The sequence below is a fragment of the Bos taurus genome, chromosome 7 (genome assembly GCF_002263795.3).
Source record: "Bos taurus isolate L1 Dominette 01449 registration number 42190680 breed Hereford chromosome 7, ARS-UCD2.0, whole genome shotgun sequence".
Taxonomy (NCBI): Eukaryota; Metazoa; Chordata; class Mammalia; order Artiodactyla; family Bovidae; genus Bos; species Bos taurus.
The window spans coordinates 17,747,096-17,771,628 of record NC_037334.1 but is presented as its reverse complement, the minus strand read 5'-3'; the positions used below and the strand labels follow the sequence as shown (position 1 = coordinate 17,771,628).

At 54.5% G+C, this 24,533-nt stretch overlaps 2 protein-coding genes and 1 non-coding gene across 4 annotated transcripts; 2 read left to right on the top strand and 1 right to left on the bottom strand.

Moving 5' to 3' along the window:
* Window positions 1-4,797: 4,797 nt before the first annotated feature.
* GPR108 (G protein-coupled receptor 108) lies at window positions 4,798-12,008 on the bottom strand. Of its 2 annotated transcripts, none has more exons than XM_024993995.2 (18): window positions 11,867-12,008; window positions 11,022-11,141; window positions 9,896-9,946; window positions 9,586-9,668; window positions 8,508-8,632; window positions 8,344-8,405; window positions 8,190-8,258; window positions 7,989-8,093; window positions 7,670-7,803; window positions 7,484-7,559; window positions 6,942-7,015; window positions 6,727-6,844; window positions 6,507-6,637; window positions 6,378-6,421; window positions 6,108-6,157; window positions 5,811-5,894; window positions 5,396-5,520; window positions 4,798-5,133 (listed from the first exon to the last, which is right to left on the bottom strand). In XM_024993995.2, the coding sequence occupies exons 1-18, from the start codon at window positions 11,984-11,986 to the stop codon at window positions 5,061-5,063; spliced, it is 1,644 nt and encodes a 547-aa protein (XP_024849763.1). In that variant the 5' UTR covers window positions 11,987-12,008; the 3' UTR covers window positions 4,798-5,060. The 2 variants fall into 2 exon arrangements, with proteins under 2 accessions (XP_024849763.1, NP_001068801.1); NM_001075333.1 differs by having other exon boundaries at window positions 8,344-8,408; window positions 11,867-11,997.
* A 2,542-nt stretch (window positions 12,009-14,550) lies between these two features.
* On the top strand, window positions 14,551-24,315 carry TRIP10 (thyroid hormone receptor interactor 10; the record flags this gene model as incomplete). Its single annotated transcript, NM_001081530.1, is given in 15 exon segments — window positions 14,551-14,633; window positions 15,801-15,916; window positions 16,001-16,057; window positions 16,938-17,085; window positions 17,163-17,225; window positions 17,437-17,541; window positions 17,633-17,761; window positions 18,540-18,686; window positions 18,810-19,004; window positions 20,056-20,223; window positions 20,486-20,595; window positions 23,063-23,195; window positions 23,421-23,566; window positions 23,656-23,777; window positions 23,907-24,315. Coding segments are annotated over 15 exon segments (1,812 nt in total). The 3' UTR covers window positions 24,056-24,315.
* Window positions 15,938-16,010, top strand: MIR6535 (microRNA mir-6535). Its single transcript, NR_107813.1, has one exon. It is a non-coding gene; the product is annotated as a microRNA mir-6535 (primary transcript).
* Window positions 24,316-24,533: the final 218 nt, after the last annotated feature.

The following is a 24,533-nucleotide window of genomic DNA, read 5'->3' as shown; positions in this document are numbered from 1 at the left end:
ATACATCTTGCAGGATCTTAGTTTCCCGACCAGGGAACAAACCCAGGACCCCCTGCACTGGAAGCCCAGAGCCCTAACCACTGGACCATCAGGGACGCCCCCTAGGAGACTCTTACACAAACAGAGTATGTTTGCTTGTTGTTGTTTAGTTCCTAAGTTGTGCCCAACTCTTTTGCAACACCATGGATTGTAGCCCACCAGGGCCCTCTGTCCGTGGGATTTCCCTGGCAAGAATTCTGGAGTGAGTTGCCGTTTCCTTCTCCAGGGGATCTTCCTGGATCAGGGATTGAACCCGAGTTGTTTTGGATTAGCAGGTGGATTCTTTACCACTGAGCCACCAGAGAAACCCAAAATATTTGTTACTTATCTGAAATACAGATTTAACTGGGCATCCTGTATTTTGTCTGGCAACCCTAGCTAGGGTGCAAATAGAATGGGGAGGGGGGCAGAAATGGGCGTGATTTCTGAGTGACGGGAGCCCAGGTGCCCCTCTCCCCTTTAGTTCTCTGCATTTGCCTTAGTACTGTTATCTCCCCAAGCCCACCCTTTCCCCACACAGGCGTGGCCACATCTGGGAGCAGCGGACATCCATCTTCCTCTCTTCACCCCCACCCATTCCAGGATGGGTGCTACACTGCTTTCTGGAAATTTCTCTCCAGGACCCAGAGCCTGTCTCCACCTCCACCTCCACCACCAGCAGCCTAGGCTCCCCCTTCTCCCCTACTTGTTACTCATTAACTTGGGCTAACCTTGGCCTGATGGAACCCATCCATTTGCCCTCTGGCTCCTTTCCCCTACCTACTCATGCATATGCAAGCAGAGACACCAGGAACCCTCCACCTTGGGGGATACAGGGGCCAGGGGTGTTTTCTTTTTTCTTTTTTTCTTGAACGGTGCCACTCAGCTTGAAGAATCTTAGTTCCCAAACCAGAGTTTGAACCCAGGCCATCAGCAGTGACAGTGGAGTCCTAACCACTGGACCACCAGTGAATTCCAAGCCAGAAGTTTTGACTCCAGCTCTGCCTTCTCCCAGCCTCTGTTCCTCATCTTTAAATTAGACATCGCAGCTACGGAACCTCCCTCTGAGTTTTGAGGTGACAGCACCTATCATCAGGCAAGCTAGTGGTCAGACAGGCACCCAGCACTTGGTGCATGCAGGATGTACTTGAACTGTATTTTTATTTTTACTAACATCTGCTTCTCCTTTCTCTCGCCTTATTTCAGTGACAGCCACTCCAGGCCTCCAAGCCAGAGTTCCCTCTTCCTCCCTCTCCCTCATCCCCTATAATCCTCCCTGGGACCCCTCGGTTGTCTCTCCCCACCCATCCTTCTTTCCACCCCTGTGGTCCCTGGCTTCCTTGCTGTAAACTCACCTCTTCCAGGTCATCTAGTCCACAGCAACTGGGGATTTTTCCCCCGCTTTGGACTCATGGTGCAGCATGTAGGATCTTAGTTTTCTGACCAGGGGTTGAACCTGCGCCCCTCAAACTGCAAGTGTGGAGCCTTAACCACTGAACCGCCAGGGAAGTTCCTGGGGATTTTTTTCTAAAACACACCTTTGCATTCCTTCTACAAAATTATGATGCATAATACCAGAATACATGCTAATGACTGTGAACCTCTCAGGGGCAGCATCTTATTGACTTTATGCATCTTAACTTTGCACATCTTGTTTATTCTGAATGCCTTAGGTGCTACTGTTGTTGCGTCGCTCAGTTGTGTCTGACTCTTTTGTGACCCCACGAGCTGGAGCTCACCAAGCTCCTCTGTCTGTGGGATTTCTTAGGCAAAATTTTGGGGTGGGTTGCCAGTTCCTTCTCCAGGGCATCTTCCCAACCCAGGGATCGAACTCAAGTCTCCTACATTGGCAGGTGGATTCTTTACCACTGAGCCACTGGGCAAGCCTGTTAGGTGCTATTACTATCCCCATTTTACAGATAAAGAAACAGGGCTTTGGCCACCTGGTTAAGAGCCTCTAGCTGGTAGCAGCTGAGATTTGAAGCAGGCAGGTGGGTTCCAGAGTTTCTGATGATCACAGTTCTGGTGGCTTGAAACAATATGTTTATTATCCTACAGCTCTGGAGGGCTGAAGTCTGAAATTGAGGTGTCAGAAGGGCTGTGTTTCTTCTGGAAGTTCTAGAGGAGAATCTGTATCAGGGCTATTCAGGCTTCTATGGGCTGCCTGCATTCCTTGGCTCATGGCTTCTTCCATCTTCAAAATGCATGACTCTAGGGATTTCTCTTCAGTCCACTGGCTAAGACTCTGCGCTCTGAATGCAGGGGGCCCGAGTTCCATCTCTGGTTGGGGAACTAGATCCCACAGGGAGCAAATAAAAGATACTGAGTGCCATAACTAAAGATCCCACATGCTGCAACAAAAATTGAAGATTCTGTGCGCAGCAACTAAGACCTGACACAGCCAAAAACCAAACCAAAACTCAACCAAACAAAAAAACCCACATCATTTTCACCATCACATCTCATTCTCTGATCCTGACCCTCCTAGTTTTAGTCACTGAATCGTGTCCATTTCTTTGCGACCCCATGGACTATAGCCCACCAGGCTCCTCAGTCCATGGGACTCTCCAGGCAAGAATACTGGAGCAGGTTGCCATTCCCTTCTCCAGGGGTTCTTCCTGACCCAGGAATCGTACCTGGGTCTCCTATATTGCAGGCAGATTCTTGACCATCTGATCCACCTGCGAAGTGCCCCCCTCTTAAAAGGACTCTTGTAATGACAATGCATCCATCTGAACAATCCAGAATCATTCCTCATTCTAACATGCTTAATTGAATCACACATGGAAAGTGCCTCTTGTCATGTAAGGGGACATAGTCCCAGGCTGTGGGGATTAGGGAGGGGACAACTTGGGAGAGCCATATGCCCTAACACACACGACGAATAAAACATCATCCCTGGACAACCAAGTCCCTCATTGCTTTAAACTCTTCTTGGCTCCCGTGGGCCCCAGCATAAAGTCCAAGAATGTCTGCCTGCCTTTAGGCTTCTGCCAGTTGCTCTTGCCCTCACCCCGACCCCTGCCAGACCTGTAGAGGAACTTGCAAACTGTTCTGGGCATCGCCTTGCTGCAGAATTTCCTCAGCCTGCAATGCCTTCCCACTTCCTTCTTTGTCTGGCTGGGCTATATATATTCATCTGGGCCCTCCCTAGCTGGACCTGTTTCCGCTTGCAGATAGCCTTGACCCCAGCCTGATTGCCTCCCCCTGGCCCATCCATGCCTGCAGTCCCCACCAAGGAATATTTCTCAAGGGTCCAGAAGAGGTTCTGAGTGCTCTAGATGAAGGGCGAAGTGGGGCGGAGCAAAATGCATCACGGGCACCTGCCCACAGGTGTGTGCACAGATGTGTGCACAGGTGCACCTCTAATCTGCACTCCTGGAGGTTGGGGGAAATTCACAAATGGTCAGGCTGTGTTGCAGGGCACTGTGCTGAGCCAGATTCCCATCATGATGTGTGATACTCAGCTCTCTGGGGTCCCCATTTTACATGAAAGGAAACAGGTTAAGCTACTTAACAGGCTGCACAGCAAATGCGGGCAAGATCAAGAGGCTTGGGGGCAAGTCTGGGTGCAGAGCGGGCAGTGCATACCATGGTAAAGGGCAGCTCTGGAACCAGACTGCTGATGTTTTGAGTCTTGAGCCTTCCAACATTTTGCTGTGTTACCTTGGGCAAGTTAAACAGTCTTTCTGTGCTTCATAAGCTTTTCTAAAGACCCCAGGCTTTAGCTAAGATGTGGCACACAGCACTCAGCCTGAGCCACCTCATTTCAGTTCAGTTCAGAAGCTGTCGTATCCGACTCTTTGCAACCCTATGGACTGCAGCGTGCTAGGCTCCCCTGTCCATCATCAACTCCCCGAGCTTTCTCAAACTCATGTCCATCCAGTCAGTGATGCCATCCAACCATCTCACCCCTTTTCTCCTGCCTTCAATCTTTCACAGCATCAGGGTTTTTTCCAATGAGTCAGTTCTTCGAATCAGTTGGCCAAAGTATTGGAGCTTCAGCTTCAGCATCAGTCCTTCCAATGAATATTCAGGTCTGATTTCCTTTAGGATGGACTGGTTGGATCTCCTTGCAGTCCAAGGGACTTGCAAGAGTCTCCTCCAACACCACAGTTCAAAAGCATCAATTATTCAGCGCTCAGCTTTCTTTCTAGTCCAACTCTCACATCCATATATGACTACTGGAAAAACCATAGCTTTGACTAGATGGACCTTTGTGGGCAAAGTAATGGCTCTGCTTTTTAATATGCTCTCTAGATCATAGCTTTTCTACCAAGGAGCAAGCTTCTTTTAATTTCATGGCTGCAGTCATCATCTGCAGTGATTTTGGAGCCCCCAAATATAAAGTCTCTCACTGTTTCCATTGTGAGAGAAATGTTTTACAGTATGAAAAGGCAAAAAGATATGACACTGAGCCACTTGTGGTCATCCAATCAACCATTTTTTCCTCCCCTCCAGCCTTTGCACAGGCGGTCCCCTCATCTGGGCCTGTGCATCCCTTTCTTCTCTCTCTCTGCTCACCTCTGACTCCCCAGGCTGGGTCAGGACCCTGTGCTGGAAGCAGGCACTTAAGTGTTGGGATTTGGGATGGACTGTAGTCACTGCTGTGTCCTGTGTGGGGCAGGCATGCAGTGGTGGCTCAATTGATACTTACTGAACGTGTTAAGTAATGGGTACTGCAACCTCAACCCCCGCTCCTATCCCCACCAGGGGTCTCTAAATTCCAAACAGCCTCTGCATGCGCTCTCCAACCCCCCAAAAGGCAAGAGACCAGCGTAACAAAACAGATGGGTCATTATTGTACAGCTGCAAGTGGGGGGGTGGTCCCGGGTGGGGCCATGGTGCTCAACATCTGTGGGGGATGGAGGCTGTCTGTCGTCTTCTGAACGGGCTCTAGGAACTCTGGTCCCAGGATGCTGGGTGCCCTGTGAGCACCGGCCCCCTCCTCCCCTCACTGTCTTTGGGAGAAGCCGGAGCAGGGAATGTCTGAAGAGACGAGGAGGAAGAAGGACGTAGGACTGTTTGAGGTGGAGACCTGATCACAACAGCTCCCGCCCGCTGGCTGTTTTGTTGACTTTGGACAGGCCTTCCCGGAACCCAGAATCGGTCATTCTACAGGCAGAGAGTAAGGAGGTGGTCCAGGAGTTGAGGGGAGCCAAGTCTCACCCTCGAAGCTCACCACGCCCACCCCGAGCCTCCTGGCCTCGCCCAGATCCCACCCACCCGTGCTGAGACTGGCCCCCCCCCTCCTTCCTCCCCACTGCCTAGGCCCACCCACTCAGTCCCAGCACACCCACCCCAGAGCCTCCTGGCCCCGCCCCAGGCCCCGCCCCCTCGCTGCCAAAGCCCCACCCACACCAGCCCTAGGGCTCACACTTGCTCTATCTGCATGCCCTCCTCATCCTCTTGGGGTAGCTGCAGGTACGGGTTATCCCTTGCGGGTTGGAACTTGTAGCCCGTGAGCACGAAGAAGGCGAGAGTGGAGCCCTCCACCAAGAGCTGGGAAGTTTGGGAGGCGGAGGTGGGGGGTGGGTGGGGGGAACGGACGACAGCCCGTTCCTTAGTACGTACACCCACCCTAACCCCTCCATCTGCAGTCCCTTGAAGCCCGGCCCCCCTGCCCTCCACCGATAATTCCCCGGCCCCCACCCTAGGCATCCCCAGGGGTCCCGGTGGTCTCATCCCCTCAGGGGTCGAGAGGGTGCAGTGGGAGTGTCAGGCACACTCCCCCTGCCTCCACCGCTATCGTCTGGCTCACCCTCCGCCCCTCCTGGGGCCTCAGTGCTCACCTGGTACAGCCACTGCCACTGGAAGGGCACGACCGCCCGCAGCAAGATGGCAATGATCCGTGTGAAGTAAATGTAGCAGATGACCTGCAGGGGCGTAGGGGTGAGAGGTCAACGGGGGATGAGACCACCGGCACCGCTGGGGATGCCTGGGGTGGGGGCCAGGGGGGCCGGGCTCCAAGGGACTGCAGATGGAGGCGTTAGGGGGGTGTGCTTGCTAATGAGCTGGCTGTCGTCTGCCCCCTCGCCCCCGCTCCACCACCGCCTCCCAAACTTCCCGAGTGAGCAGAGGGTTCCTACCATGACATAGTAATGCCGGAACAGCTTCAGCTTGGCCAGGTTCACTGCCACTGAACGGTGGGCACAGAGAGTGGGGGTCAAGGGAAGGACTCTGGGGGCAGGACGAAGGGGTCAGGGGTGGAGGAGAGGACATTTGGGTGCAGAGTGTGGAGAGGGATGTGCAAGGGAAGGTAAGTGGGAGGAGAGGCAGTCAGAGGAGGGATGGGAGGAGCATCCAGGGGTCAGCAAGAGGGGCCAGCAGCCAGCCAAGGGCCCCAGGCACAGCCTCACCCTTCCCATCAGTGCCAGACGCGTCCTGGAGATGCCGGATGGACCTGGGACGGAGGGAGGGACACAGGGGGCAGTCAGTACTGCCCCTGCCCGTGCCCACAGCGGGAGGGGCCTAGTGGGGGTCCTCACCAGACCACGGGGAACAGGATGGTGCCACAGCAGATGAGATCCACCAGGAAGAGGATCTCCTTCCAGATACCGTAGTCGCTGGCACCCTCCTCGCGGGACTCCATGACAATGTAGGCCACGTTGGCCAGGACCTGCGGGGCAGGGGGCGGGGCAGGTGGGCGGGGGACTGGGCGTGTGTAGCCACGCCCACCAGCCCCGCCCCTGGGACCTCCCTAGGCACCTGCAGTGGGATCACTATCCCAAAGATCTTCTTCTCCTTGTCTGACAGCACATACTTGACGAAGGCCCAGCCGGAGCCGATCAAGGCAATGGTGATGAAGAGGAGGGCACCTTTCAGCCTGGCGGAGGGAGGTAGGAGGTGTGGTGAGACCCTGGGGGCCCAGCCCTCCTCTGTCTGCCTCCCCACCACCTTGCCCAGCAGAAAGGGGCACTCACAGATGCGTGATGTAGTGCATGACAGCGAGGCCTTCGATGGGGTGGCCCTGGCTGTTGATGAAGTAGTAGTTGATCTGGAGGTGGGTGGATGGATTGACAGTCAGACAGATGGACAGGGGAATGGGGAGGGTGGATGGATGGTGGTTTGGGAACATGCACAATCACTGATGGATGGATGGCCAGGAAGGGGACAGGAACAGACGGTTCCAATCAGGATGGCGCGTGGACAGAGAAAGAGACAGTCACACCCTCGACAATGGAGGGAAGGTCACAGTCGGACGGATGGACAGTTAGATAATCGGCCTGGTTGATAGTCACAGCTGGACCCACAAATAGTCAGACTGAAAGGTGGGCTATCACAGCTGGACAGAAGGGCTGGATGGAAAGCTGGCTACAGTGATAAAATGGATGGACACTCGGATGGACATATGGAACTCTCCAGCCCAGGGTCTGCAGAGATTTGGGGAGTGGCTTGTAGGGGCTTTTTCCTGGCCCCAGAGACTCCAGCCCACCCCACGCTGTTCCTGGCCCCAGACTCTCACACTGTGGAAGAGGAGAGAGACGCTCTTGGTGAAAGTCAGGGCTGCCATGAGCCAGTGGATCTTGAAGACGTTGTACCTGGAGGGGGAGGAGAGATGAGGGACAGAAGAGAGAGGGCATTGGTTTGGGGCAGGGATGGGAAAGTGGGGAGACAGGAGGTGGAGGACCCCCAGGATCAAGGGCATTACGTGTTCTTGCAGAGGATGGACACCCAGAAGATGCCGGCGCCCAGGAAGCATGCGGACATGACCATGTACAGCTTGAAAAGAGGGATTTCCGCCGCTGACAGGTAGCCCTCGGGGTTCTTCTCCCGGATCATTACCTGGGGAGGAAGCAGTGGGGGACAGGGGGTTGCAGGCTAGCTCCAGACACGCTGGGCCCTGAGTGTGAGTGTCCAGGTTCCGTTCTCTCATTTCTGATCCTCAGATTTCCCGTCTCCCTGAGGCACACACGGTACCTGGCCCGCAGTGAGGGCTCCATGGTCCCACTGCCCTCCCCTCCACTCACCGTGATGTCAAATGGCTGCTCCCGGCCTGGCACCGAGTTGTCACAGTTGTGGAAGTTGAGGTTGTACTGGCCTTCCTCGGCCCTAGAGCCAATCACTACATGGAACTGAGAGGCGGGCGGACAGAGGGGAGAGGGGACCTCAACTTGGGGGCGTCTCCACTTTGTGGAGGGGAGGGGCTGCAGGCACTCCCAGATACTCACACTGAAATTATAGGAGTTGTTGAGGTGGCCCAGGCCCAACACCAGCTCCTGGTCCTTCCCACTGACACCCTGCGGGGGACAGAGTAACTCGATGGAGCATCAGTTGCCCCTATGGGGGCGGGGCCTTCCTCCCTCCTGCCCTGGCTTCCCGTACCTGCCGGTCCCCTTGTAACCCTGTGGGTTTTGACTTGGCCTTGTCAGGTGCAGCAGTGGTCCCTGCTGGTGAAACACAGGTGAGATCAGAGATGGACAGACAGCAGAACGATGGGGGGATGTATGGAGCACCCCTGCCCACCCACTCCTCCCAGCCCGACTCACCGTGGTCCACCTTGGGGGTGACCATGTGCTCTGACTTCGGGAGCCCTGGTTTGGAGGGTGATTCCGGGAGGAGCCCAGCAGAGATGAATAGCTTTTTCTGCTCCCCATACTTTCGTACCTGGACCCTGGGGATGATGTGGGGAGGCTGAAGCCCGAGGTCAGGAACACCAGCTGTGCTGAGGGACTCAATGGCCACTCAGGTCCTCAGGGTCTCCTCTCTCGGGGGGCTCTAACAGTGGTCATCAAGTGGCAGCATTTGGCCACCATCCAATCGAGATGGCTGCCACATCCCTGTGTTGCTAGCACCAGGGATTATCTGTCACTTCCCATGATACCAAGTCACTCATTCTACTGAAATACACCTTATTTAGTAAGAAAATGCTGTCAGGCTTCCCTGGTCATGTGTGCATGCTAAGTCGCTTCAGTTCTGTCCAACTCTTTGGGACCCTATGGAAATGTAGCCCTCCAGGTTCCTCTGTCCGTGGGATTCTCCAGGCAAGAATACTGGAGCAGGTTGCCATTTCCTACTCCAGGGGATCTTCCTGATCCAGAGATCGAATCTGCCTCTCCTTCATTGGTAGGTGGATTTTTATCCGCTGTACCACCAGGGAGGGCTGCCCTGGTGGCTCAGTGGTAAAGAATCCACCTGCCAAATGCAGGGGAGATGGATTCAATCCCTGGTCTGGGAGGATCCCCTATGCCACGGAACATCTAAGCCCATGCGCCACAACCACTGAGCCTGCGTTCTAGAGCTCACCTGCCGAACCTACTGAAGCCCGAATGCCCTAGAGCCCGTGCTCCGCAATAAGAGATGCCATAGGAATCAGAAGCCAGAGCATCTTAAGTAGAGAGAAAGTAGCTTCTGCTCGCCACCAGTAGAGAAAGCCTATGTGCAGCAACAAAGACCCAGTGCAGCCAAAAATAAATAACTAAAATTTAACAACAACAACAAAAGCGAGTGGCTTTCTCCAAAGGCATAAGGTTGTTTCTGGCTGGTTCTCATTCCACCTGATCAGCTCACATGGGTATTACGAGGGACACCCCAGTGATGGATCTTTAGAGTAGCCCCCATACTCACTCCAGATCCTTGGTGTTGATGAGGAAGAGAACCAGGAGGCTGCTACTGTTTTTCCGGAGAGGACACTCATGGGAGTCCCGATTCTGGAGGGTGGGCAGTAGGGAGCTTTGGTTACCCCCACCCACTGGTCCAGGCCCACCCTGCCTCCCTCCCCATCCTCTCCTCCTTCCCCGGGGCAAGGGTGAGTTTCTCCCTTCCTCTCTGGGAGAGGACAGGGGCCTCTGAGTTTCAGAGGCCAACAGACAACCCTCCCCTTCCTCTGCCTCTGCCCCTCCACCGTCCTCTCCCCACTTTCATCCCTACCACTCACTGAGTAGGAGCGAATGCTGCCAGATCTCACCCGGGTCAGACTGAACCCCACCTGGCAAGTGGAAAGAAAAGAGACTGTGAGGTGGGGGATGCCAGCAAGGACCTCTATCAGTGGCAACAGACACATAACCTCGAACTTCCTTAATACCTACTAAGGGGGAGATCCTGCATTCACTGACTTTGCCTACTTGCCCCCAGCACCCCAATCCTCTTCCTTTAACTCCTAACCACTCGACTAGGATGTCATTTCCTCCAGGAGACCTTCGCTGGTTCCTCTCCCCCCCACCCCCAATTTAAAATGATGATGTAAAAAATAAGTAGAATGTTTACGGCTTCCTGCCTTGGGCTCTGGAATCCAACACACTTGGATCTACATCCAAGCTCTGGGACTCTGAGTAAGCCACATACCTCTGAGTCTGTACAAACACCTGTAAAATTTGGTTTACAGGTGTAATATTATCACAGGGATCCTGAAAGGTGGCTATGACAGAACAGACTCATGGAAATTGATTTGCAGTACATGGGTACCCAGCGGGGGTTCAATAACACTAGCCTCTTATTTTGACTGCAGGAACTGGGGCTGTCCCGTTCACTGGTAGGCTCCCCTCTCACCAGCTTCCTATATAGCCTGAGAAAGTATTCCTCAGTTGCTGCTAAGTCATGTCAGTTGTGTCCGACTCTGTGTGACCCCATATATGGCAGCCTACCAGCCCCGCCTCCCCCCGTCCCTGGGATTCTCCAGGCAAGAACACTGGAGTGGGTTGCCATTTCCTTCTCTAACGCATGAAAGTGAAAAGAGAAAGTGAAGTCGCTCAGTCGTGTCCGACTCAGCGACCCCATGGACTGAAGCCTACCAGGCTCCTCCGTCCATGGGGTTTTCCAGGCAAGAGTACTGGAGTGGGTTGCCATTGCCTTCTCCTCAGTTACAGATAAGCAAATATTCCTCAGTTACAGATAAGCAAATAAAAACTCAGGAGAGACCAAAGGACTGGCCCACGATCACAAGGGTGAGGCAGAGCTACGATGTGAATCCAGAACTGGGGGGGGGTGGGGGGGGTGGGGGGGTGGCTGGGCTCAGAAACTTGTGCACCTCTCCCTCCTCCAGCAAATTTCCCAAAGCCCCTCACCAGCGGGGCCTTCTCTTCTGTATCCTGGCGGCCTAGCCTCAGGAGGCTCAGATTCACCTCCAGGGAGCCGTTGGTGTAGAAACCAAAGCTGTTCAGTTGGATATCTGCTCGCTTCTCCCCCTGCCGGAGACCAAGGAAACAGAGACAGTTCAGACTTCCCACCAGCCCAGCCCCAGGGCTCTGGCACGAGATTCCGCCAAGGGCTTCGGCCCCCTCCCGGTATCTCTGTATTTAGGACAGGTTCAAAGGGTGACGGGAGAGGAAGAGAGGGCCACCCCTGTAGGCCATGACCCCAGACCAATTCCAGGTAAGCACAGAATGGTTCGGGATCCTCTGGCCACCATTCGGAGAGTCCAGGAAGAGAAGGTCTGGGATACGTGGAATTCTCCCTACGAGGTGGGCATCACCCGTAAAGCAGGATTACGCATCTTGGGGACCCTGGTCCTCACTTCTAGGAAAATTTTTAGGTTCCAACTGAGTCCCCAAGATCCCAATTAGTACTCTCATTCTAGAACCCCCAGGGACTTCCCTGGGCGGCGTCAAGGGTCCCTAGCAGCCCCAAAGCGATCCCAAGAATTTAAAGGCCTCAGAGTCCTGGGTCCCCAGAGGTGAAGCCCCACCCGCTGTGGGCAAGGGACGACCCCAACGCAGCAGGCCAGGCATCTTCAAAAGAACCACTGAGAGGGCTCCTCTGGCGAGACCACTCCTGGCCTGAAGCAGGGGGCGCTGGACCTCTCCATCCCGCATAAGGAGCGGGGGAGATAGGACGAGACCACTCCAAGCTAGGGGCTTTTCCGGGCCAAAGCTGCGCCCCGCACCCCAGACCGCCACGCGGCGGGACTCACCGTCAGCGTCAGCCGGTGAATGCGTCCAGAGGAACCGCCTAACAGCAGCAGCAGAAGTAGCCACGGTCCCCATTCCGCGGGGCTCCCACGGCCGAGCCCCCTCCTCTCGCTCACTGCCATCTCTGGAGCCACCGCCTCCCTTGACACCCCCTCTGACGCCCCCAGGCCCGCCTACCGGTGAACCAATCGCCGCACGGTGGGGGCCGACCCTTCTGCTTTTTGAGCCCTCCCAGCCAATCACCGATTGCCTCCTCTCGCGCCCGCCCCTGTAAAACACCAAATGGACAGCACCAGTCCCGAATGGGAATGCTAATATTGCTTAACCCCGCCTTCACACCCACCAATCACTAGAAAGATTGTCCCGGATGTAGGTTGATGGAAAGCTCATCTAACCAATTGTGATGGATCTGATATCCTTCCCTGAAGAGGAATTCCTCCACCCACTCTTAACTGACAGATCCGTTCAGAACTACATTACCCACAACGCAAGGTTGGAGGGGGTGGGGCAGCAAACAACTCAATGGGGGCATACAATAAACTACATCTCCCAATATCCCTAAGGACAGACTTCCCCTTTTTCCCCTGGGGATGTGGCTCCCTGCCAAAGCTCAGGCTTTTGGTAAACACTTGCATTTGCTAAAGTCTGTCTCGTTTTCCTAATCTTGCAGATCCACCGAGAGGCCAAAACCTGGCCCCAAGCTAAATCATGACCCTGGAATGACCTATGATCCCAGACTGAGTTACCAGGCTTAGGCGGACACTTATATCCTGGAGTGAGGCCACTGGATGGAGTCCCATCCCCAGAATCCAGGACAATCTTGATTCAGGCTGAACCCCAACACCAGGCTGAGCGCCTACCTGCAGCTGAGTCCTGACCTCAGCTGAAACGCAGCTCTCCCTTCCCCTTCTACTCTCAGCCTATCAGTTCAGTTCAGTCGCTCAGTCGTGTCCGAGTCTTTGCAACCCTATGAATCGCAGCACGCCAGGCCTCCCTGTCCACCACCAACTCCCGGAGTTTACTCAAACTTGCGTCCATCGAGTCGGTGATGCCATCCAGCCATCTCATCCTCAGTCGTCCCCTTCTCCTCCTGCCCCCAATCCCTCCCAGCATCAGAGTCTTTTCCAATGAGTCAACTCTACTGAGCCTTAATCTCTGGCTGAATTTACACCTAGACAGATCTCAGATAAAGACTGAGCCCTGACCTCAGATTAGGACAGACCTGTGGACCTTCGTTTGAGTCCCAGGCCTTCGACTAGTGGCTCACCCCTCTCCTAAACCTCCGATCCTAGTCAGGTCCCATCCCAATTGTGGTGCCCACCTGGGATGAACCCCAATTTCAGTTGAGACCCTAACTCCCAGGCTGAGCCGCTGAGTTCCAGACCCCAGGCTGAGTTTCTGACTCGATCTGACCCTCTAACCTCTGGTATGCATGCTCAATAACTCAGTCGTGTCCGACTCTTTGTGACCCTATGGACTGTAGCCTGCCAGGCTCCCCTGTCCATGGGATTTCCCAGGCAAGAGTACTGGAGTGGGTTGCCGTTTCCTTCTCCATCTAATCTCTGGAGCCCGTCTATTTTGCAATTTGAAGTTTTCTAACTCGGAAGCCACCAGCAGGTGGGGCCAGGTCCCCGCAGAGCCGTCTGTCCCAGTGTGGGTTACTGGAGCTATCTATCCTAGCCGTGTTGTATTTCGTGTGTCCTGGAAGACGGGGCTCAGAGCCTGACTTGTCCCAGGGGGTCCAAAGCCCTCAGCCCCAGCAGGGCGACTGTCACCTCTGTAACCAAAGAGAAACTACCAAAGGCAGGAGAGGATGGGAGTTGGGGGAGGTTGCTCCTTGGATCTCGCCCCTTTCATCCCAGTGCCTCAAAGGCATTAACAGTGTGTGAACTGACTTTTATGAGAGAGGTGACAGACTTCCAAGCCCAAGGGTTCGAGGAGCAGGGGAGTGGTGGAGTAGGAATACTAGGGTCTATGCAAACTATTAAACCTGATTGGGCCTTAATGGATGAGACTGGGAAATGGGCAGGTGCAAGCTCGAACTGTACGGGAGCCGAGTAAAGGCCTGGGCCTGACGCCCCAAGGACAGCCCGTCCTCAGTTTCCCGGCGTAGACTTTAGGGAGGGAGGCAGGATGCGGTAGGGGCACTAATGGACCCGGCCTTGGCGGAGGCGCGTCCTGGACAGGATCGAAGTCTTCCCATCCGCCCTGTGGCCGGAGGGACCAGACCATTAGTGGGACGAACGTAGACGTCTGGAGCCAGGCCGGCCCGCAAGAGCGGGGTGACCTCAGTTCTCCCTGCGATGGAGTGGGGTGAAAACCTCCTGGGTTGGGGCTTTAGTGTCTTGGCCCTTTAATGAATGATTGAAAAGAAAGAGGAAAAGAAAAACCGTCCAGGGCGGGGTCAGGGATGGGGTGGACAAAAGGGTCCCAGGGGATTTGGAAAATGGATGGGGGTCCTTTAAGGGGTCTATCCAGTGGCGTCGGGTGGCGCGCATTCCTTTAACAAGGGGCGGGGCGTCCGTTGGGGCCCGCCTCCTTGGAGGGGGTTCTTGCTTTCAGGGGGCCGTGCCAGGGCTCCAAGAGTGCGGGGGCGTGGCAGAGTGTACGGGGCGTGGCAGAGCTTGGAGTGGGCGGGGCCTTTAGCGGGGCGGGGTCGGGCTCCTCGCCCTGGGCTGAGTCTCCCGGCGGCGGCGGGCGTCAGGGACCGGGTGCGGTGGAGGCGTCGGCCGCGGCAGGAGCAGCATGGATTGGGGCACCGAACTGTGGGTGAGTCTGTTCCGCTTGACTCCAAGTTCCTCCCTTCCTGGGGTCCAGACCCACGATTTGCCCCTGCAGTACCCCAGCGGGATCTCTGCGCGTTTCCTTCCACCGACCCCTGGAATCCCCTCTCTCCGCGGAGTTTCCCAGGGCGGTTCAGGACGCCCCGGAGCGGAGGGCGACCTTTCAGTTGCCGCGCTGGGAAACTGAGGTACGGGGTTCATAGTGAGGAGGGCAGAAGAAGTCCTGGGACCAGGCCTGAGCAGCCGGGAGAGGTCACCTATTTTGAGCGCCCTGACTGGGCCGGCGGCTTATCTTACGGCCCCTGGGTCCCTGCCCGCCGTCCGCCTGTCCGGCTGGGGCGGGGGAGGGGGCCCGCTGGCCACTTCCAACCCCACGTGGGACCTGGAAGTCCAAACCGCCTTCACGTCGCCTCTAATCTACAATTAGGGATTGGGACGCTGTAGGGGGGAGGGGGCTGCGAGCCTCGGCCTCAGCCCCCTCCCCCAGCCCTCCTTAGGCACTGGGAGGGGCCGCCACCAATCGCCTCGAACCTATGCCCTGGAAGCCCCAGAATTTTTTCCCCCTTTCCTAGCCGGAACCTCTGACCCCTCCTCTTTCTGGGGGCGGTGGCACTCCTGGGTTCCTGGGTGCCCTGGGTTAACTAGATCGTCCCCCCAACACCAACTCTGGGATTTCTTTTGGAGGTAAAGTGGAGTCAGTGAGGAAAACTGAGTCGCCCCTGGGGGGACCCTGGGAAGCGTGGCGACCGGGGGAACCTGATGCCCGCGCTCCCACCATTCTAGGGCCCCCCCAAGCTGCAGGGAACCCTGCCCCTCTGGCCCTGACTCACGCCAGGCCGGCCGGATTTTCCGGAATCTGGGGGGGATTAGGGGACCCGGGGCAGGGGGAGTGGCCTTGCCCCATTCCACACCCCTCTTGGACGCCGGGAGAGGGGACCCTGTAGTCCGGCTGGGGCCCCGCCCCAGTTCTCTGGCCCTTCCCGGGAAGGGGAGGGGGTTCCCGCCGGTTTCCTGCCTCCCCCCGCACCGCTCCGGGGCGGGGCCGGGAAGCCACTCCTTCTTGGAGCTCGGAGCCAGGAGGCTCCCTTGCCGCTGGGTCGGCGGCTGTGGGGTCCCCGGGTCCTGACCTTGGTCCTCCCAATCCCCCTGCTAGGATCAGTTTGAGGTGCTCGAGCGGCACACGCAGTGGGGTCTGGACCTGTTGGACAGATACGTGAAGTTCGTGAAAGAGCGGACGGAGGTGGAGCAGGCTTATGCAAAGCAACTGCGGTGAGACCCTAAGGTGGCCGCGCCCTGGGGTTAGGGGGAGCGGTTGGAGGACTGGGGGCTCAGCCTTCCTACCTCTCTCCGTAGGAGCCTGGTGAAAAAATACATGCCCAAAAGACCTGCCAAAGATGACCCTGAATCCAAGTAAGAACGAACACCGGATGGATACAGGGCTAGATTTGGGAGGGCCAGGGGTATGGGACCCACTTCCTCTCTCTCTCAAGCTGGGCTCTCTCTCTCAAGCTGGGCTCCCCGCAAACAGATCCCTCACTTCTCACCCCAGTTCCACCAGAGGCGTGAGCTTGGATGCAGGAACCGAATTACCTGGCTTGGAATTCTAAATCCACTACTTTCCAGCTGAACTGCTTTGGCCACTTGACTTCAGTTCTCAGCCTCCGTTTCCCTCACCTATTAAATGGGAGAGGCTCCCACAGTTATTAAATGAGTGACTCTGGGCAAGTGACTCATGTTGTGAGCCTTGGTTTTCCTCTCCTGTGAATTGGGGATGACGATGTCCTTGTAGGGGCTCATATGAAGGTTAAGATAGTGTGTTAAAACAATGCCTGGCTTATTTCACTTTATTCCAGTTCCGGAAACCCCCAAAGCTCTAGAAAGCAAAAGGTTTTCTGGTCACTTGTTTGGAGGCAATCTCAAGACCTGAACTGACATGAAGTTAATTAAGTTCATTAGGGTCTTCTTGGATTTTATCTCACTTATGTGAATACTAATGCTTCTTGCAAAAGCATTTATAGTATTTGATTATACGATGCTGCTACTGACACCACGAGAGTGATGCAAAAAGATGGTATAAGCATCGTATCCCCTTTCTAAGACCTCCCCAAATTCTGAGAATTCTGAGTTTCTGTGTCCCCCTCGAGGGCTGGGGGTGTGGGCCAGAATTTATTGTTGCTTCTGGGGTGAATGTCTTGGGGCTCACGCTTTCTCATATGGAGGTGGGTCTGCGGGCTTGTGGTTCCCAGGGGTCCTGACCCCCAGCCCCCATCCCGCCTCCATCCCACCCCAGGTTCAGCCAGCAACAGTCCTTCGTGCAGATTCTGCAGGAGGTGAATGATTTTGCCGGCCAGCGGGAGCTGGTGGCTGAGAACCTCAGCGTGCGTGTATGTCTGGAGCTGGCCAAGTACTCGCAGGAGATGAAACAGGAGAGAAAGATGGTGGGTGATCCCTTCTCTGGGGCTTCCCGAGGGTCCCCTGACATCAGGGTGAGCCTTATCGCCCCCTCTTCCCATAGCACTTCCAAGAAGGTCGTCGGGCCCAGCAGCAGCTGGAAAGTGGCTTCAAGCAGCTGGAGAATGTGAGTCTGTGGGTGTGGAGAAGCGAGGCTCTGGCCCCGAGCAGCTGGGTGAAGGTTGTCTATTCACTTCGTCTGGCCGGGACCCCTCCTCTCCTGTGGGTTTCCAACCTGCCTGTTGTCCCCACCCTGACTCCCGGTTGCTGGTGACTTCCCCCCAGTCCCTGAAACCATGGCGGGCAACTCCTTCATTCCGGTTCTGTCTCCAACACAGAGTAAACGTAAATTTGAACGGGACTGCAGGGAGGCTGAGAAGGCAGCCCAGACCGCTGAGAGGCTTGACCAGGATATCAACGCCACCAAGGCTGATGTGGAGAAGGTGCCTGTGGGGTCTGAGACAGGCTTGGGGGTCAGGGTTAGGCAAGGCCAGAACTGGGCTATGACCTTCCCCCCACCTCGATATTCCTCAGGCCAAACAACAAGCCCACCTTCGGAGTCATATGGCAGAAGAAAGCAAAAATGAGTATGCAGCCCAACTACAGCGCTTCAACCGTGACCAGTCTCACTTCTATTTTTCCCAGATGCCCCAGATATTTGATGTGAGTGCTACAAACCCCCAGTCCCACCTTCCCTAGAGAACCCCAGAGGTAACCAACTCCTATACACTTGTCAAAACCCCAGCTGTAATGCCCTAATCTCTAAATTGTAAAGGAGTTAGAACCAAATAGTCAAGTGTTCTCCGATTTTATTCAAGCTGTTCTTTCTGCCAGGGATGTCGTTCTTTCCTTTTGTAATTCCTACATTCTTCCAAGCCCCAATTCTAACAAACCCTCTGGAAGATCTCAAATTTCCCTTCTCCTGTTTCAGCTCTGTACTCTACTCTCTATCCCAACACTGAGACTGGGAGTATCTGTGTTGGGTCTGCTTTTTTCTTGAAATTCCTGGCTGTGTTTTTTTCTTAGTATATTTTTAAAATTAATTAATTAGGCTGCACCTTGTCTTAGTTGCAGCATGTGGGATCTAGTTCCCTGACCAGGGATTGAACCTGGACCCCTTGCATTGGGAATGCAGTGCCTTAGCCACTGGACCACTGGGGAAGTCCCTTCCTGGCTACATTTTCACCTCCTTTGAGGAGCCTTTCCTGACTCCCTAGGCAAAAGGAGGGCCTCAAATTCCTCTCTGACATCTTCCTGGCCTCTGAAATTTCTCCCCTGACCACACTGAGCTTGAAGTCTCTGTGTTCAATTCTGTGTTTTCCCTGCTAAACTGGGCTTGGGGCTGTGGTCAGTGTGGGGCTCCATTATGCTCAGGAGGGAATCACTCTGCCACCAGCCCCTCGACCAATGCCCCTGAGAACCGTGCCCCCTGTCTCTATAGAAGCTGCAGGACATGGATGAGCGGCGGGCCACCCACCTGGGGGCTGGTTACGGGCTCCTGTCAGAGACTGAGCTGGAGGTGGTACCCATCATCGCCAAGTGTTTGGAGGGCATGAAGGTGGCGGCAGATGCTGTGAATGCCAAGAATGTGGGTACCCGGTCCTGGCAGTGGACAACGGGGGACAAGCAGTGGTTGGGGGTGGTATGCAGAAGTAGGAGTCCGAAGGCTGGACCCCCAGTCTTGCCCCTGATTGCCCCTCACCATCCCCAGGATTCCCAGGTCCTAATTGAGCTGCACAAGTCAGGCTTTGCCCGTCCGGGTGATGTGGAATTCGAAGACTTTAGCCAGCCCATGAACCGTGTGCCCTCGGACAGCAGCCTGGGTACCCCCTCCGATGGACGGCCAGAGCTCCGAGGCACGAGCCGCAGCCGGGCTAAGCGCTGGCCATTCGGCAAGAAGAACAAGGTGGGGGCCGGGGCCCTCAGTGTGGAGGGCTGGGTGTGAGTGGGGACAGCAGGGGCCCACACTGAGTCAGCCCCAGCCGCCGGAACGCTGAGTCCCGGGCAGGAATTTTCCTCTTGGCTGCTAGCCCGGGCTGGAGGGAAGGAAGGCGGCTGGGCCATTGGTCTGGGAGTCCCCCGAGGCTGTGGGGGGGTGGGGTGGGGGCGGATTGACAGGGGAGGGCCTGTGGCGTCTGTCTGCTCCTTCTCAGGAGGCTGAGAGAAGAGACCTGCTTTGGGGTTCAGGGCTGGGTGAGGGCTTGGGACACCAGCCCTAGGGACTCCCCTTGAGTCTCTTCAACCCTCTGATGAGTCTTTGGGCCCCCTAACCTCAGGCTGGTTTTTCTTGGGATTTTTGGCTTTCAATGTCAGGCACATACCTGGACGCCCCTGGTTTCTACCTTTGACAACCCCCTCCTCTGCCCAATTTATACCTTTGACTTCTGTTTCATACTTTCGATCCCTGTCGACATATGCTTTGAATCCCCTAGCTTAAACCCCAGCTGTAGCCCTTTTGGTATTTCATGCCTTTTACCCTTCTCTTAGCTTGCCCTTGACATCTATGGCCCCATTTTTGTCTGAGACCTTGATTTCTGCATGCCTCTCCTTCCACCTTCTAGACTGTGAGCCCAGAAAGCTGGGGTTGGGTGTGGGGCAGAGAAACATGGGCCTCCCTGTGCCCCCAGGCTCCATTCTAGAAACTGGACATAGGATGCAAGGGAGGTGGGAAGTGTTGGGGGGTAGAGAGGGAGGGGTCTGGCCTTCTGGCTCACAATCTAATGCCCTCCCGTCACCTCCCAGATTTTTGTGTTGCTCTTTGCATGCATTTTCTGTGTGTGTGACTGTGTATCTTGAGTTGTGGTTTTCTTACTTTTTTTTTTTCTTTTCTCCATTTGGTTTTTTTTTCTTTTTTCTTTATTGCGTCCATCCGCCGTCCATCCATCCGTCCATCCGTCTTTGTTCTCTACATCCTCCCGACCCTTCTGACCCATGCCCTCCCTGGCCCCTGCCGGTAGCCGTGTCCCCCACCTCTCTCCCCCCTGGGGGGCCCCCTGCCCTCGGCATTACCTAATGGACCCCCGTCCCCCCGCTCCGGCCTCGACCCCTTGGCCATACTGAGCGAGATCAGTAAGTCGGTCAAACCGCGGCTAGCATCCTTCCGCAGCCTTCGAGGCAGCCGTGGGGTAAGTGAGGCCTCTGGGGGAGGAGGAGGGGGCGGCCCCAGCCCGCCCAGCGGCCGGGTGGCGGGACCCTGGGCTCGCTTCCTGCCGCAGGCTGGGCCCCCTCCTTCCAAGGCCCCACCTGGACCTGCTTCGCTCTGTGCATGGCCTTGCCCCCCAAGAACCTTGGGCAGGGAGGAAGGTGGACTCGGTGTGTCTTAGGCCTATCTTAGACCTGGGAGCTCAAACTCTGTGTTCCGGAGCTCAATCCTCTTCCACCTCGCAGACAGTGGTGACTGAGGATTTCAGCCACTTGCCCCCGGAGCAGCAGAGAAAGCGACTGCAGCAGCAGCTGGAAGAACGGAACCGTGAACTACAGAAGGAGATGGACCAGAGGTAAGGTGAGGGGCTGAGCAGGTAAGGAACAAGGTGAAAGGATAAATGATTCACACTGAAATGGTACCCAAAGATCTAACAAACCCCAGGCCCCAATGGGTTTATAAGGTGAACTGCAAGTAGAAGTGGAGAAGGCGATGGCACCCCACTCCAGTACTCTTGCCTGGAAAATCCCATGGACGGAGGAGCCTGGTAGGCTGCCGTCCATGGGGTCGATAAGAGTCGGACAGGACTGAGGGACTTCACTTTCACTTTTCACTTTCATGCCTTAGAGAAGGAAATGGCAACCCACTCCAGTGTTCTTGCCTGGAGAATCCCAGGGATGGGGGAGCCTGGTGGGCTGCTGTCTATGGGGTCGCACAGAGTCGGACACGACTGAAGTGACTTAGCAGCAGCAGCAGCAAGTAGAAGAAACAGTTTCTTCCCACCTTATACAAGTCATTCTAGGAAACAGAAAAAAAGTGAAAGGGACTTCCCTGGAGGTCCGGTGGTTAAGACTCTATGCTGCCAATGCAGGGAGCACAGGTTCAATCCCTGGTCAGAGAATGAAGATCCCACATGCTGCCAAAAAGACTGGGAAAAAAAAGAGTGAAAGCTGCCAGTTCATTTAGGAGGCTGGTGGAATCTCAGTTCCAAAACTGAGTTAGCAAGAATTCAAGAAAATCAAATTATGGATTTATTTAATTAACTTAACGATCTTAGATTGCAAAATCCTAGCCAATCCAAGTCCAGCAATGTATTAAAAACAGTATTATATCATGTGGTGATGGTGATTGCCCAACTCCATGAATGAATTTAATGCCATGGATCTGTACACTTAAAAATAGCACAAATGGGAAATTTTATATTATGTATATACCACAATAAAGAATAATAATAAAAAACAAACAAACAAAATCATGATCAGTGGGGTTAGCCCAGCCATGCAAAGATGGTTCAATATCAAAAACATCTATGAGTCTTATTCACTCCATTCATTGGCTAAAAGAAAAAATAAGCATATGGTTTTTTCATGGAATAACTCAAAACACTTAGAATATTAACAATAAAAAAACCTGCCAGATTAAAAAAAAAGAAAGAAAATCTTTACTCACACTTTCCAAGCAGCAAGATTCTCTTCCCAGTCCTCTTACATAATAAGAATGACGTTTGCCACTTGCAGATAGGCAGCCAAATGATATTTTGCTGTTTTGCACAGAACTCCTTGTACAAAATGGCTTTTATTGGTGTAAAGTTCCATTTGATTATTGTTCCTGAGTGTTTCGTTTCGTTTTTTTTTTTAATTTTTGGCTGCACCTCAAGCAGCATCCTGGGTCTTCGTTCCCTACCAGGGATGGAACCTGCGCCCCCTGCAGGGGAAGTGCAGACTCTTAACCACTAGACCACCAGAGAAGTCCCCATTCCTGAGATTTTTATGATGTTGGGGTTACTGGTGCATGCTCTGGAGTCCAAATGGACTGGCCTTTATTCTAGCTCTTTCCAGTTTCCTCATCTGTAATGTGCATCAGGTATTAGGACTGGGAAGAAGTTGAACCCAGGTTTGTCATCGTCCAGAGGTCCATGCGTGTAACAATTACCATCTGTATATATAGACATGGAGGAAGCAGGGACAGGAGACTAATGATAATAATAATAATAATACCTAGCATTTATAAAGCTTCTAACTCCTTACATGGATCATTAGAATTCCTGTTTTCCTGAGAGACTGTGATACACATAGGAGACAATGTGTATCCTACCTGAGAGGTAGGATCCACATAGTTCTGTTTAGTGCTGTATTTCTCATGCCTAGAATGGGTTTCTGGTATGCTGTGTGCACTCAGTATGAAAATCTGAAAGTGTTAATTGCTCAGTTATGTCAGACTCTTTGCGACCCCAATGAACTGTAGCCCTCCAGGCTCCTCTGTCCATGGAATTTTCCAGGCAAGAATACTGGAGTGGGTTGCCATTTCCTTCTGCGGGGGATCTTCTGACCCAGAGATCAAACCCGCATGTCCTGCATCTCTTGCATGAGTGGTTCTTTACCACTAGCGCCACCTGGGAAGCCCCCTATATACACTACTACGTATAAAATAGATAACTAATGAGAACCTACTGTATAGCACAGGGACCTCTACTCAATGCACTGTGGTGGACTAAATGGGAAAGAAATCCAAAAAAAGAGGGGATATATGTGTACATGTGAGCTGATTCACTTTGCTAACACAACATTGTACAGCAACTATACTCCAGCATAGTTATACTCCAGTAAAGGCACTGCTCTCATCTTCACAACACATATAGATACCATTATTCTCCTTTCACAGACAAGCCTACTGAGACACAGTTTTGGAACAACTAGGAAATGCCCGCTCTGGGATTTGAATCCAGGCTATGAAGCACTGGCTGAGCTCCCTGAAGCAAAGCCCATCTTTTTTTGTTTGTTAAATCACATGGATTTCTTTCTCCTCCATCTGTCTCACCCTAGGGAGGCCCTGAAGAAAATGAAGGATGTGTATGAAAAGACACCCCAGATGGGAGACCCAGCCAGCTTGGAACCCCGGATCACGGAAACCCTGAACAACATCGAACGGCTGAAACTGGAAGTACAGAAGTATGAGGTCAGGGCAGACCCTGGGGAGAGGCGGGGCCGGCAGGCCTGGCTGAGTCACTGCCTGGTGGGGAGGGGGAGAATGAGGGACAGGGAGTTGTAGGTGGTGGGGGCTCCAGCTGTTTCTCATCACTGCCTCTGGTGTACATGGGTGATCTCAGGAAACCTCCAGGCCCAGAGTGGGCTGACCCCAGAGCCTGGCCCTGGAGCTGAGTGTGCGGTCCCCTCCTTTCAGGCTTGGCTGGCAGAAGCTGAGAGCCGGGTCCTAAGCAACCGGGGAGACACCCTGGGCCGGCACACCCGGCCTCCAGACCCCCCAGCCAGCGCGCCGCCAGACAGCAGCAGCAACAGCAACAGTGGATCGCAAGAGAACAAGGAGAGGTGAGCAGGGAGGCCAGGTTGGGTCTGTCCCCAGACCCGGGACCCTGGTAAGGGGTGCCTATTCTCACTGCTTTGCCTTTTCCAACCAGCTCTGAAGAGCCCCCCTCTGAGGAGGGTCAGGACGCCCCCATCTACACGGAGTTTGATGAGGAATTTGAGGAGGAGCCTGCCTCCCCCATTGGTCACTGTGTGGCCATCTACCACTTTGAAGGTATGGACAGCCTGGGTGGTACATTGGTGACTTTGGTGGGGGGTAGGGGCAGGGGAGGGTGGCATTTGGGGCTGGGCTCTGTTGAGATCCGCCTCCAGCAGACCTGAGCCCACTGCCATTCTGTGACAGGATCCAGCGAGGGCACCATCTCCATGGCTGAGGGCGAGGACCTCAGTCTCATGGAAGAAGACAAAGGCGACGGGTGGACCCGGGTCAGGCGGAAACAGGGGGGTGAGGGCTACGTGCCCACCTCTTACCTCCGCGTCATGCTCAACTGAACCCTGCTGGAAGCGGGAATAGGGGGGCTGTTGGCTGCTGCTTCTGGGCCACGGGGGGCCCCAGGACCTACGCACTTTATTTCTGCCCCCGTGGCTTTGGCTGAGACCTGTGTAACCTGCTGCCCCCCACCCCCTAACTCCTCTCCCCAGATGGACCCGCTGTGCCTTCTACCATTGATGTACATACTCATGTTTCAAATCTTTTTTCTTCCTGCCGCTCGGCTAGGGTCATTTTGTTTTATATAAAAAATGATGAAAAACTCTTGGAGTCTGTGGCTTATTAGGTTTGGATACTGGGGCTGAATATTCAAACATCACCCTCCTTAAGGGCCACGTGGGGGGGGAATGAGGAAGTGGCAATGAATCTGGGTACACCTTGGACAAGCTCTGCCCCTTGCTGGGAGTCGAGTGTTTGTGACTCCGGTAGGGAGGAGAGTGCTGGATGTCACCCCTTTGGTGTTCCCTGCAGCTCAGATCT